Source organism: Salmo salar, chromosome ssa11 (genome assembly GCF_905237065.1).
Source record: "Salmo salar chromosome ssa11, Ssal_v3.1, whole genome shotgun sequence".
NCBI classification, from domain to species: Eukaryota; Metazoa; Chordata; class Actinopteri; order Salmoniformes; family Salmonidae; genus Salmo; species Salmo salar.
In genome coordinates, this window is record NC_059452.1 from 60852520 (window position 1) to 60865913 (window position 13394).

A 13394-nucleotide genomic window follows, 5' to 3' on the forward strand; every position below is an offset into this window, starting at 1 on the left:
CCATCCTATGTTAGGTGCCACTGAAATCTCTAAGAGTCCAGATCCTCCATAATGGCAAGCAGCTGATCCAACAATTCACCATTGTTGAGCGCTACACACAGCACTGTAGAGCAGGTAGAACAACATTTCAGTCCAGGAAATATCTGTATACTGTAGATATGAGTAGACTCAGGTGGGAAACAACTCGCAAACTCCTCCCTCCTTGGCTGTGTGAGAGAGGGAGAGACGGATAGGTTTGTCAGACTCAGAGCTCTAGGACTGCTCTTGTTTAAAAAATATTTCAGAAATAGAATCAGGACCAGAACATGTGGATTAAAAGGTGGTTGGTTTGCATCTATTACAAGTGAGATCTAAACCTGAGAATATTCTATATTTAAAAAATGGCTTTGTTTACAGTATGAATACAGTACTGGACAGTGCCTTGCACATACTGAAGAATGTTCCCACAGTTCCTTTAATTCAATGATGGACAGCACAGCTGAAATTGCTATAAGAACCCATGATTAACCTCCCATCATGTTGACCAGATAATGTAAAGTCGTGTACGAGTAGCAAGACGCAAGGATGACAACCAAGGAAGATAAGAGTTGACAACAATGAACAATTGGCTGAATATTGGTTTATTTTGAGGACCATCCTGAGCCGATATCATTCGTTGGAACAGCCCACTGCCAACCAGACGTCATTGACATGGTAGCCGGAAGAGGTGGTACAAACTCGCTCTATAAAGAAAAAAACCTCAAAATAACTTTTTAAAACACTGACATCTACATGCCAACGTTGTTGATCTGCAAATGTTCTATAAACTGAAATAAGATTGATATTGATCAGTTTTGCAGTCCTTCTATGGCTTCATCAGAGTATAGTCTTTCACTCGTGTGAATGTTGCTGTTTGTTTAGTATCTAATGTGAAGAAGGGGTGGCGGTCTGTGTCTATTTGTCAATAACAGCTGGTGCGCGAAATCTAATATTAAGGAAGTCTCAACGTTTTGCTCGCCTGAAGTAGAGTATCTCATGATAAGCTGTAGACCCCACTATTTACCAAGAGAGATTTCATCTGTATTTTTCGTAGCTGTCTATTTACTACCACAAACCGATGCTGGAACTAAGACCACACTCAATGAGCTGTATAAGGCCATAAGCAAACAAGAAAATGCTCATCCAGAGGTGGCACTCCTAGTGGTCGGGGACTTTAATGCAGGGAAGTTTAAATCGTTTTACCTAATTTCTACCAACATGTTACATGTGTAACCAGAGGAAATAAAACTCGAGACCACCTTTACTCCACACACAGAGACGCGTACATAGCTCGCCCTCTCCCTCCATTTGGCAAATCTGACCATAATTCTATCCTCCTGATTCCTGCTTACAAGCAAAAACTAAAGTAGGAAGTACCGGTGACTCGCTCAATACTGAAGCGTTCAGATGACGCAGATGCTAAGCTACAGGACTGTTTAGCTAGCACAGACTGGAATATGTTCCGGGATTCGTCCAATGGCATTGAGGAGTATACCACATCAGTCACCAGCTTCATCAATAAGTGCATCAATGACGTCATCCCAACAGTGACCTTATGTACATATCCCAACCAAAATCCATGGATTACAGACAACATCCGCACTGAGCTAAAGGGAAGAGCTGCCACTTTCCAGGAGCCGGACTCTAACCCAGACGCGTATAAAAAATCACGCTATGCCCTCCGATGAACCCTCAAACAGGCAAAGCATCAATACAGGACTAAGACTGAATCCTACCACACCAGCTCCGACGTTCGTTCGATGTGGCAGGGCTTGCAAACTATTACGGACTACAAAGGGAAGCCCAGCCGCGACATTCCCAGTGACACGAGCCTAACAGACGAGCTAAATTACTTCTATGCGTGCTTCGAGTCAAGCTGTTCCTGACGACTGTGTGATCAGGCTCACCTTAGCTGATGTGAGTAAGACCTTAAAACAGGTCAACATTCACAAGGCCGAGGGCCTCCCGAGTGGCGCAGCGGCCTAAGGCACTACATTGCAGTACTAGCTGCGTTACTACAGATCCTAGTTCGATACCGGGCTGTGTCGCAGCCGGCCGCGACCGGGAGACCCATGAGGCGACGCACAATTGGCCCAGCGTTGTCTGGGTTAGGGGAGGGTTTGGCCGGCCCGGATATTCTTGTCCCATCGCGCTCTAGTGACTCCTGTGGCGGGCCGGGCGCAAGCACGCTGACACGGTCGCCAGGTGTATGGTGTTTCCTCCAACACATTGGTGCGGCTGGCTTCCTGGTTAAGCGTACATTGTGTCAAGAAGCAGTGCGGCATGGCGGGGTTGTGTTTCAGAGGACGTACAGCTCTCGACCTTCGCCTCTCCAGAGTCCGTACGGGAGTTGCAGCAACGTGACAAGACTGTAACTGTCAATTGGATATGACGAAATTGGGGCAAAAAAGGGGGTAAAAAAATATTAAATTGGTTTTAAAAAAAATATGACCAATTCACAAGGCCACAGATGGATTACCAGGACGTGTACTCCGAGCATGCGCTGACCAACTGGCAAGTGTCTTCACTGACATTTTCAACCTCTCCCTGGCCGAGTCTGCAATACCTACATGTTTCAAGCAGACCACCATGTGCCCAAGAATACCAAGTTAACCTGCCTAAATGACTACCGACCCGTAGCACTCACATCTGTAGCCATGAAGTCCTTTGAAAGCTCACATCAACACCATCATCCCAGATACCCTAGACCCACTCAATTTGCATTCCGCCCCAACAGATCACAGATGATGCAATCTCTATTGGACTTCACACTGCCCTTTCCCACCTGGATAAAAGGAACACCTATGTGAGAATGTTGTTCATTGACTACAGCTCAGAGTTCAACACCCTAGTGCCCTCAAAGCTCATCACTATGCTAAGGACCCTGGGACTAAACACCTCCTTCTGCAACTGGATCCTGAACTTCCTGACGGGCCGCCCTTAGTTGGTAAGGGTTAGCAACAACACATCTGACACGCTGATCCTCAACACGGGGGCCCCTCAGGGGTGCGTGCTTTGTCCCTTCCTGTACTGGCATGGGTCCTCAGATCCTCAAAAAGTTATACACCTGCACCATCGAGTGCATCCTGACTGGTTGCATCACCACCTGATATGGCAACTGCTTGGCCTCCGACCGCAAGGCACTACAGTACATCACTGGGGCCAAGCTTCCTACCATCCAGGCCCTCTATACCAGGCAGTGTCAGAGGAAGGCCCTAAAAATGATGGAATGCCGTTTGGGTCTTTGCATGCATGCATGTCTTTGCATGTAGAATGTTGTGTTGGACCGCAACTTCTGGGGTTGCTAGCTAGCTTTAGCTTGATACCTAGCAAGCACCAATACAACAAGCCTGAAAATAATGACCAGTAGAAATTTCTGTCATTTTCATTATTCTTAGCAATGATTTAGGAATCCTTGTGAGTAGGTATTAGCTAGGTAGCCACTTGTTGTTCGCCTATTGAAATTGAACTTCAGTTCATGAAAAGAAATAGCTAGCCAGCTACTAAACTCTGTTTCCCAAATCTAACGTTATAAACAGCCAGCTAGCTTCCTGAGGCTCGACCGGACCGGGTTGTGTTGTGAAGCTAGCCACAATAAGGATTAGGCACAATATATTTTTTGTTGTTGCGGTTTGCCTTCACAATAAAAGTACCTCTTTGAAAGTGATGCAGAAGGTTACAATTGGTGGAATCATGCCATATTTAGACTAGATAATGTTAAACAAGGTTGGAATGTGAAGCAATGAAATGGGGTATCAGTCTACTCGGTGACACCCACAGAACACAACTGTGAAGAGTTTACGCAAATATTAGCGTTGTAGCTTTTATCGCGGGACTGTGACTGTGTGAAATCCCCTCTCCAGTCAGCCTATTGTGTGTATTGACTTTCATTATGCCCTGTACAGTTTTACCTAAGGATTGGGGATCAATGAAATTGGGTATCAGTCTACTCAATACCCAATATACATATTTTCCCAACGTCCTCCTCAGAGTTATCCTGACTCCAAAACATCCACGCAGTATTGTTTTCCCGCTGGAACAGTGTTCAATACACATAGGTTGAAAATAAATGTGGCTCAATTCACAGTTGTTTCAGAGTCCCACCATATATATGTAGCTACGACGCTAATGTTCTCTGGCTGTCACTGAGTAGACTGATACCCCATGTCATTGATCCACAATCCATAGGTAAGGCTGTACAGTGAAATAAGTATGCCCCCAATGCAATTCTAAAGTCTAATTCATCCAGTGCAGCGCAGTGCAAATAGTCCGGGTAGCCATTTGATTAGCTATGCAGCAGTCTTATGGCTTGGGGGTAGAAGCTGTTAATTAAGAAGCCTTTTAGACATAGACTTGGCGCTCTTGTACCGCTTGCCGTGCGGTAGCAGAGAGAACAGTCTATGACTAGCGTGGCTGGACATAGTATGAGTCAAAAAAAGATACACGTCAAATAACACTAGTTGACGTGTCAAATAAGTTTGTTGACCAATCAGGACCTGAATATGACTGCACGTCACATTATAATTTAAAGCGTTCATACATTTTTTACGTAGTTAATAAAAAAAATGGATTACACTATAACTCGTATTTCATATGTCACGATTCATCGATACTTATGCTATGATACTGGTAAAGTTGTCTCGCGTTATAAAAAAAGCTAACCAGCTCATGGATGCAAACAATGTTCTTCCCCAAAAACACCAAGTCTAGATCCAAAAGGCTTCTTAGCAGCTTCTACCCCCAAGCCATTAGACTGCTGAATAGCTAATGAAATGGCTACCAGGAAAACAGTCCATCCCATTTTTTTTAACGCTGCTGCTACCCGCTGTTTATTATCTATGCCTTTAACCCTGTATACACTATATACAGGTACAGCCTGTATATAGCGTTGTTGTTGTTGTTATTTTATTGTTGCTCTTTTATTTTTTATATTTTTTAAAGTCTTATTATTCTTAACACTGCATTGTTGGTTAAGGCCTTGTAAGTAAGCATTTCACGGTAAGGTCTACCTACACCTGCGGTATTCGGCGCGTTTGAAAAATAAAATGTGATTTGATTTGATTTGTAGGGACCGGTTGCTACTGACAACGTGGAACAGAACTCCACCAAAGGTCAGCTCTTTGCTCCATTCACAGACCAGCAAAGTTTTGAATGAGCCAATCACCTACCGGAACGCTAGTCTACCGGAAGAATGGTGTTTTGGAGGACGCTTTGCCCACTGTCTTTGCTTTGCCTTTTGAATGAAATGGTAGCTAGCTACGTAAAATATATGTCACAATATCCATAAACCACAATTTCGACGAATATTTGGATTGTCACATGGTGAGTTACTTCTGGTGTTCTTAAAGGTACTTAAACAATTGGTTATTTTAGCTAAATCAATTTGTACACATCGCAGTCTCCTTTGCGTAAACTCTGTTTAGCCAAAGCCCGTGGTTTAGCTTGCCATCTAACGTTAGCTAGCTACCACACATTACTGCATTTCTTTAGCTATTTATATCTGTCTAGCTTACTAGATAGTGGCTATCTTACTAACTACTTATATTTTGATTGGCAGTTACAAGCGCCTGCTCAACAAGTTGCAGCTTCAGTCTGACAAATTGGATTGTATTGGGAAGGAAGAGGTGGAACTACAGTAACGTTAGCACACTGGCTTCAATTTACTCTGAAGCCAAAATCAAACGACAAGTGTTTATTTTTACGAGCGTGTACAGGCTGGAATTAGAATCCACCGAATTGAATGAGAGAGAACAGACGGGCCGCGAGAGTCAACGCCGCCATGTAACGTTACTTCAAATTAGAAAGCAAGTCTATTTCTCTCGCGTCAACGTGAAGCAGTGCAGGCAAAGTGAGCGGATTAATGGTCAGAAAATATACATTGTGCATTGTTATGTCTGGAATTGTGACATGTATATTTAAGAAGTGTCTATTTAGTGTTAAGTTTAGCTGCCAGTGCCAATAATACATTTTAAAGCAATAAATGTATGCCTATGTCGATATCGAGCACAGGCAGGCTAGGGCAGGGAAACTCGAGGAACTCCGTTCAAGAGAGAATACTGTTATGTAGAAAGAACAAGACTATCTACATTCTTTATAACCTGCTAGGGTGTATTAGCTACAACTCTCCTCACCTTCTTCAGTCAACATAACAGGAGACAGGTACAGTGGCGGTCAGGGGCGTTTAAGATGAGGGAGAACAAAACATATTTTATGAGCATGGCCTTATTTATATTACAGCATATTGGATGACTGTCATTCATATCCCATTCACCCAGTTCAATGTAAAAGGTTTAGGCTACTACATGATACTGAAATGATCCCTTTACCCATCATGAGGTTGCAACAACCTAGTCTATGAATGAAAGTTTACAACGTAGGTAAACAAAGGTCGAGAGAAACATTTGAGTTGACAGACAGTGACACGTTCAATAATCATTAGTCCAACAGTTGCAAACAAGAGTTTCCATTGGACAAATTCAGGTATGTTTATCTCAGTTAAGTTCCGTTTGCATTCGTTTAAGAAACGTTTTTCAACAGAATCGGAGGAATGAATACTCCCCTGATAATGTGTAAACACAGTGCACTTTCATAGCAGCCACATTGTGTTCCTTCTCAAATCTATGCGCTCTCTTCCTCTCACCTTTTCACTTCTGGACTTCAATGCACAACACATCAGCTGCATGAGACCAGGCAAAAAAACCTTTCCAAGCCATATCATAACTGCTACAGACAGCCTACATTGTTGTCACCATATTAGCTAAAGTAACATCAATCAACATAGCTAATAGAACTAACAGGTTAGTAAACCCGCTACAATAATGCAGTAATGTTACAGTGTACAGTCAGTAAGCAGTTTAGCACTTACACCAGGAGGCCCCGGTGGCAATAAATTAGTCAAACCAAAAGCTTACCTTGAATTGGAATAGTTCCAGTGTTGTGTTGGATAGTCATAACCAGCTAGCTAAGATAGCATCCCTCTGAGTAGGCAAAACTAGCTAGCTGCACTTACTAGCTAAATAATTGAAACCGAATGCTTTGAGTACTAGATTCTAGAGGTCGACTGATTATGATTTTTCAACGCCGATACTGATTATTGGAGGACCAAAAAAAGCTGATACCAATTAATCAGACGATTTTCATATATTTGTAATATTGACAATTACAATTCTGAATGAACACTTATTTTAACATAATACATAAATAAAATCTATTTAGTCTCAAATAAATAATGAAACATGTTCAATTTGGTTTAAATAATGTGAAAACACAGTGTTGGAGAAGAAAGTAAAAATGTGCATGTAAAAAGGCTAACGTTTAAGTTCCTTGCTCAGAACATGAGAACATATGAAAGCTGGTGGTTATTTTTAACATGAGTCTTCAATATTCCCAGTTAAGAAGTTTTAGGTTGTAGTTATTATAGGAATTATGATGCGACGACTATTTCTCTCTATACCATTTGTATTTCATATACCTTTGACTATTGGATGTTCTTATAGGCACTAGTATTGCCAGCCTAATCTCGGGAGTTGATAGGCTTGAAGTCATAAACAGCGCTGTGCCTCAAGCATTGCTAAGAGCTGCTGGCAAACACAGTAAAGTGCTGTTTGAATGAATGCTTACGAGCCTGCTCCTGCCTACCACCGCTCAGTCAGACTGCTCTATCAAATATCAAATCATAGACTTAATTATAATAAATACACAGAAATACGAGCCTTTGGTCATTAATATGGTCAAATCCGGAAACCTTAATTTCGAAAACAAAACGTTTATTCTTTCAGTGAAATACGGAACCGTTCTCTTTTTTAATCGAACGGGTGGCATCCCTAAGTCTAAATATTGCCGTTACATTGCACAACCTTCAATGTTATGTCATAATTATGTAATATTCAGGCAAATTAATTACGGTCTTTGTTAGGAAATGGTCTTCACACAGTTCGCAACAAGCCAGGTGGCCCAAACGGCTGCACATACCCTGACTTTGCTTGCACTGAACGCAAGAGAAGTGGCACAATTTGCCTAGTTAATATTGCCTGCTAACATGCATTTATTTTAACTAAATATGCAGGTTTTAGAAAATATACTTCTGTGTATGAATTTTAAGAAAGGCGTTGATGTTCGTGGTTAGGTACATTTGTGCAACGATTGTGCTTTTTTCGCAAATGTGCTTTTGTTAAATCATCACCCGTTTGGCGAATTTGAAGTAGGCTGTGATTTGATGGCAAATTAACAGGCACCGCTTTGATTATATGCAACGCAGGACAAGCTAGTTAACCTAGTAATATCATCAATCATGTGTAGTTAACTAGTGATTATGTGAAGATTGATTGTTTTTTATAAGATAAGTTTAATACTAGCTAGCAACTTACCATGGCTCCTTGCAGCCACAAGGTCCTTTTGATGCTTCACTCGCGTAACAGGTGGTCAGCCTGCCACGCAGTCTCCACGTGGATTGCAATGTAATCGGCGTCCAAAAGGGCAGATTACCGATTGTTATGAAATCGGCCATAATTAATCAGCCATGCCGATTAATCGGTCGACCTTTAGTCTCAACGTCAACAGTGAAGAGGCGACTCCGGGATGATTTGGAAAGTTACACAACTGTCTATATAAGGTCCCGCAGTTGACCGTGTATGTCTGAGCAAAAACCAAGTCATGAGGTCGAAGGAATTGTCCGTAGAGCTCTGAGACAGGATTGTGTTGAGACACAGATCTGGGGAAGGGTACCAAAACATTTCTGCAGCATTGAAGGTCCCCAAGAACACAGTGGCCTCCATCATTCTTAAATGGAAGAAGTTTGGAACCACCAAGACTCTTCCTGGACCTGGTCACGTGGCCAAACTGAGCAATCGGGGGAGAAGGGTCTTGGTCAGGGAGATGACTAAGAACCCGATGGTCACTCTGACAGAGCTCTAGAGTTCCTCTGTGGAGATTGGAGAATCTTCCAGAAGGATGACCATCTCTGCAGCATGACAGATGGCTCGGAGTTTGCTGAAAGGCACCTAAAGACACTCAAACCATGAGAAACAAGATTCTCTGGTCTGATGAACCCAAGATTGAACTCTTTGGCCTGAATGCCAAGCGTCACATCTGGAGGAAACCTGGCACCATCCCTACGGTGAAGCATGGTGGTGGCAGCATCATGCTGTGGGGAAGTATTTCAGCGGCAGGACTGGGAGGCTAGTCAGGATCGAGGCAAAGATAAACTGAGCAAAGTACAGGGAGATGCTTGATGAAAATCTGCTCCAGAGTACTCAGCACCTCAGACTGGGGCAAAGGTTCACCTTCCAACAGGACAACGATCCTAAGCACAGAGCCAAGAGAACCTTGGAGTGGCTTCAGGACAAGTCTCTGAATGCCCTTGTGTGGCCCAACCCACCCTGAGCCCGAACCTGATTGAACATCTCTGGTGAGACCTGAAAATAGCTGTGCAGCAACGCTCCACATCCAACCTGACAGATCTTGAGAGGATCTGCTGAGAAGAATAGGAGAAACTCCCCAAGTACAGGTGTTCCAAGCTTGTGGCATCATACCCAAGAAGACACAAGGCTGTGATCACTTCCAAAGGTGCTTCAACAAAGTACTGAGTAAAGGGTCTGAATACTTATGTAAATGTGATACTTCAGTATTTTTTATTTTTTATACATTTGCAAAAACATCTGAAAACCTGTTTTTGCCTTGTCATTATTTGGGTACTGTGTGTAGATTGATGGGGGGGGGGATTTTTATCTATTTTAGAATAAGGCTGTAACCTAACAAAATGTGGAAAAAGTCAAGGGGTCTGAATACTTTCCGAAGGCACTGTATATACAGTTGAAGTCGGAAGTTTTCATACACCTTAGTCAAATGTTTTTTCACAATTCCTGACATTTAATCAGAGTACAAATTCCGTCTTAGGTCAGTTAAGATCACCACTTTATTTTAAGAATGTGAAATGTCAGAATAATAGTGGGTCAGACGTTGACATACGCTCAATTAGTATTTGGTAGCATTGCCTTTAAATTGTTTAACTTGGGTCAAACGTTTCGGGTTGCCTTCCATAAGCTTCCCACAACACGTTGGGTGGATTTTGGCCCATTCCCCCTGACAGAGCTGGTGTAACTGAGTCAGGTTTGTAGGCCTCCTTGCTCGCACATGCTTTTTCAGTTCTGCCAACACATTTTCTATGGGATCGAGGTCAGGGCTTTGTGATGGCCACTCCAATACCTTGACTTTGTTGTCCTTAAGCCATTTTGCCACAAATTTGGAAGTATGCTTGGGGTCATTGTCCATTTGGAAGACCCATTTGCGAACAAGCTTTATCTTCCTGACTGATGTCTTGAGATGTTGCTTCAATATATCCACATCATTTTACTCCCCCGTGATGCCATCTATTTTGTGAAGTGCACCAGTCCCTCCTGCAGCAAAGCACCCCCACAACATGATGCTGCCACCCCTGTGCTTCACGGTTGGGATGGTGTTCTTTGGCTTGCAAGCCTCCCCCTTTTTCCTCCAAACATAATGATGGTCATTATTTTTATTTATTTGTTTTATTTCACCTTTATTTAACCAGGTAGGCTAGTTGAGAACAAGTTCTCATTTACAACTGCGACCTGGCCAAGATAAAGCAAAGCAGTGCGACACAAACAGCAATACAGAGTTACACATGGAATAAACAAACATACAGTCAGTAACACAATAGAGAAAAAGTATATACAGTGTGTGCAAAATAATGACAATTTAACAATTAAACACTGGAGTGATAGATGTGCAAAAGATGAATGTGCAAGTAGAGATACTGGGGTGCAAAGGAGCAAAAAATAAATAATAAATAACAGTATGGGGATGAGGTAGTTGGATGGGCTATTTACAGATGGGCTGTGTACAGTTGCAGTGATCTATGAGCTGCTCTGACAGCTGGTGCTTAAAGTTAGTGAGGGAGATATTTGTCTCCAGTTTCTACGATTTCTGCAATTCGTTCCAGTCATTGGTAGCAGAGAACTGGAAGGAAAAGCAGCCAAAAGAGGAATTGGCTTTGGGGGCGACCAGTTATGGCCAAACATTTCTATTTTTGTTTCATCAGACCAGAGGACATTTATCAAAAAAGTACGATCTTTGTCCCCATGTGCAGTTGCAAACCGTAGTCTGGCTTTTTTTATGGCCGTTTTCGAGCAGGGGCTTCTTCCTTGCTGAGCGGCCTTTCAGGTTATGTCGATATAGGACTCGTTTTACTGTGGATATAGATACTTTTGTACCTGTTTTCTCCAGCATCTTCACAAGGTCCTTTGCTGTTGTCCTGGGATTGATTTGCACATTTCGCACCGAAGTATGTTCATCTCTAGGATACAGAACACATCTCCTTCCTGAGCGGTATGACGGCTGCATGGTCCCATGGTGTTTATACTTGCGTACTATTGTTTGTAAAGATGAACGTGGTACCTTTAGGGTTTTTGAAATTGTTTGCAAGGATGAACCAGACTTGTGGAGGTCTACAATTTGTTTTTCTGAGGTCTTGGCTGATTTCTTTTGATTTTCCCATGATGTCAAGCAAAGATGCACTGAGTTTGAAGGTAGGCCTTGAAATACATCCACAGGTACACCTCCAATTGACTCAAATGATGTCAATTAGCCTATCAGAAGCCTCTAATGCCATGACATAATTTTCTGGAATTTTCCAAGCTGTTTAAAGGCACAGTCAACTTAGTGTATGTAAACTTCTGACCCACTGGAATTGTGATACAGTGAATTATAAGTGAAATAATCTGTCTGTAAACAATTGTTTTAAAAATTACTTGTGTCATGCACAAAGTAGATGTCCTAACCGACTTGCCAAAACTATAGTTTGTTAACAAGAAATTTGTGGAGTGGTTGAAAAATGAGTTTTAATGACTCCAACCTAAGTGTATGTAAACTTCCGACTTCAACTTCAACTGTACCACTGTAATTTTTTTTTTTTTTAGAACATTCCACTACTTTGACCCTAACTGATCCTACACCAGGCCGACAAGATTCTTTCATTCAACACACCTTGTAACTCTTTTGCAGTACCTTTTGCACACAATGAGTAACAATACCATTGCTATATACACGGGGTACCAGAACCGAGTCGATGTGCGGGGGTATGAGGTAATCGAGGTAGATATTAGAGGTCGACCGATTAATCGGAATAGCCGATTAATTAGGGCCGATTTCAAGATTTAAAAAAATATGTATATATTCTTTTACAAATTATTATTATATATATATATATATATATATATATATTTACACCTTTATTTAACTAGGCAACTCAGTTTAGAACACATTCTTATTTTCAATGACGCCCTAGGAACGATGGGTTAACTGCCTTGTTCAGGGGCAGAACGACAGATTTTTACCTTGTTAGCTCGGGGATTCAATCTTGCAACCTTACGGTTAACTAGTCAAACGCTCTAACCACCTGCTTTACATTGCACTCCACCAGGAGCCTGCAATCAATCAATCATAATCACTAGTTAACTACACATGGTTGATGATATTACTAGTTTATCTAGCCTGTCCTTCGTTGCATATAATCGATGCGGTGCGCATTCGCGAAAAAGGACTGTCATTGCTCCAACGTGTACCTAACCGTAAACATCAATGTCTTTCTTAAAATCAATACACAGAAGTATATATTTTTAAACCTGCATATTTAGCTAAAAGAAATCCAGGTTAGCAGGCAATATTAACCAGGTGAAATTGTGTCATTTTGCGTTCATTGCACGCAGAGTCAGGGTATATGCAACCGTTTGGGCCACCTGGCTCGTTGCGAACTAATTTGCCTGAATTTTACGTAATTATGACATAACATTGAAGGTTGTGCAATTTAACAGGAATATTTAGACTTAGAGATGCCACCCTTTAGATAAAATACGGAACGGTTCCGTATTTCACTGAAGGAAAAAAAACGTTTTGTTTTCGAGATGATAGTTTCCGGATTCGACCATATTAATGACCTAAGGCTCGTATTTCTGTGTGTTTATTATATTATAATTACATCTATGATTTGATAGAGCAGTCTGACTGAGCGGTGGTAGGCACCAGCAGGCTCGTAAGCATTCATTCAAACAGCACTTACGTGCATTTTGCCAGCAGCTCTTCGCAATGCTTCAAGCATTGCGCTGTTTATGACTTCAAGCCTATCAACTCCCAAGATTAGGCTGGTGTAACCGATGTGAAATGGCTAGCTAGTTAGCGGGGTGCGCGCTAATAGCGTTTCAAACGTCACTCGCTCTGAGACTTGGAGTAGTTGTTCCCCTTGCTCTGCATGGGTAACGCTGCTTCGAGGGTGGCTGTTGTCGATGTGTTCCTGGTTTGATCCCAGGTAGGAGCGAGGAGAGGGACGGAAGCTATACTGTTACACTGGCAATACTAAAGTG

At 42.1% G+C, this 13394-nt stretch overlaps 1 protein-coding gene across 3 annotated transcripts in view; it reads left to right on the forward strand.

The window, feature by feature from the left end:
- Positions 1–5187: 5187 nt before the first annotated feature.
- The window catches only part of LOC106562833 (outer dense fiber protein 2), a 43820-nt gene continuing 35613 nt past the window's right edge, over positions 5188–13394 (forward strand). For 2 of the 3 annotated variants that reach the window (XM_014127869.2, XM_014127873.2), the window contains exon 1: positions 5188–5340. In XM_014127869.2, the coding sequence (XP_013983344.1) occupies positions 5338–5340 (3 nt within the window). In that variant the 5' untranslated portion in view covers positions 5188–5337. Of the gene's footprint in view, positions 5367–13394 lie in introns of all 3 variants that reach the window. The other variant, XM_014127871.2, reaches the window with a different exon arrangement.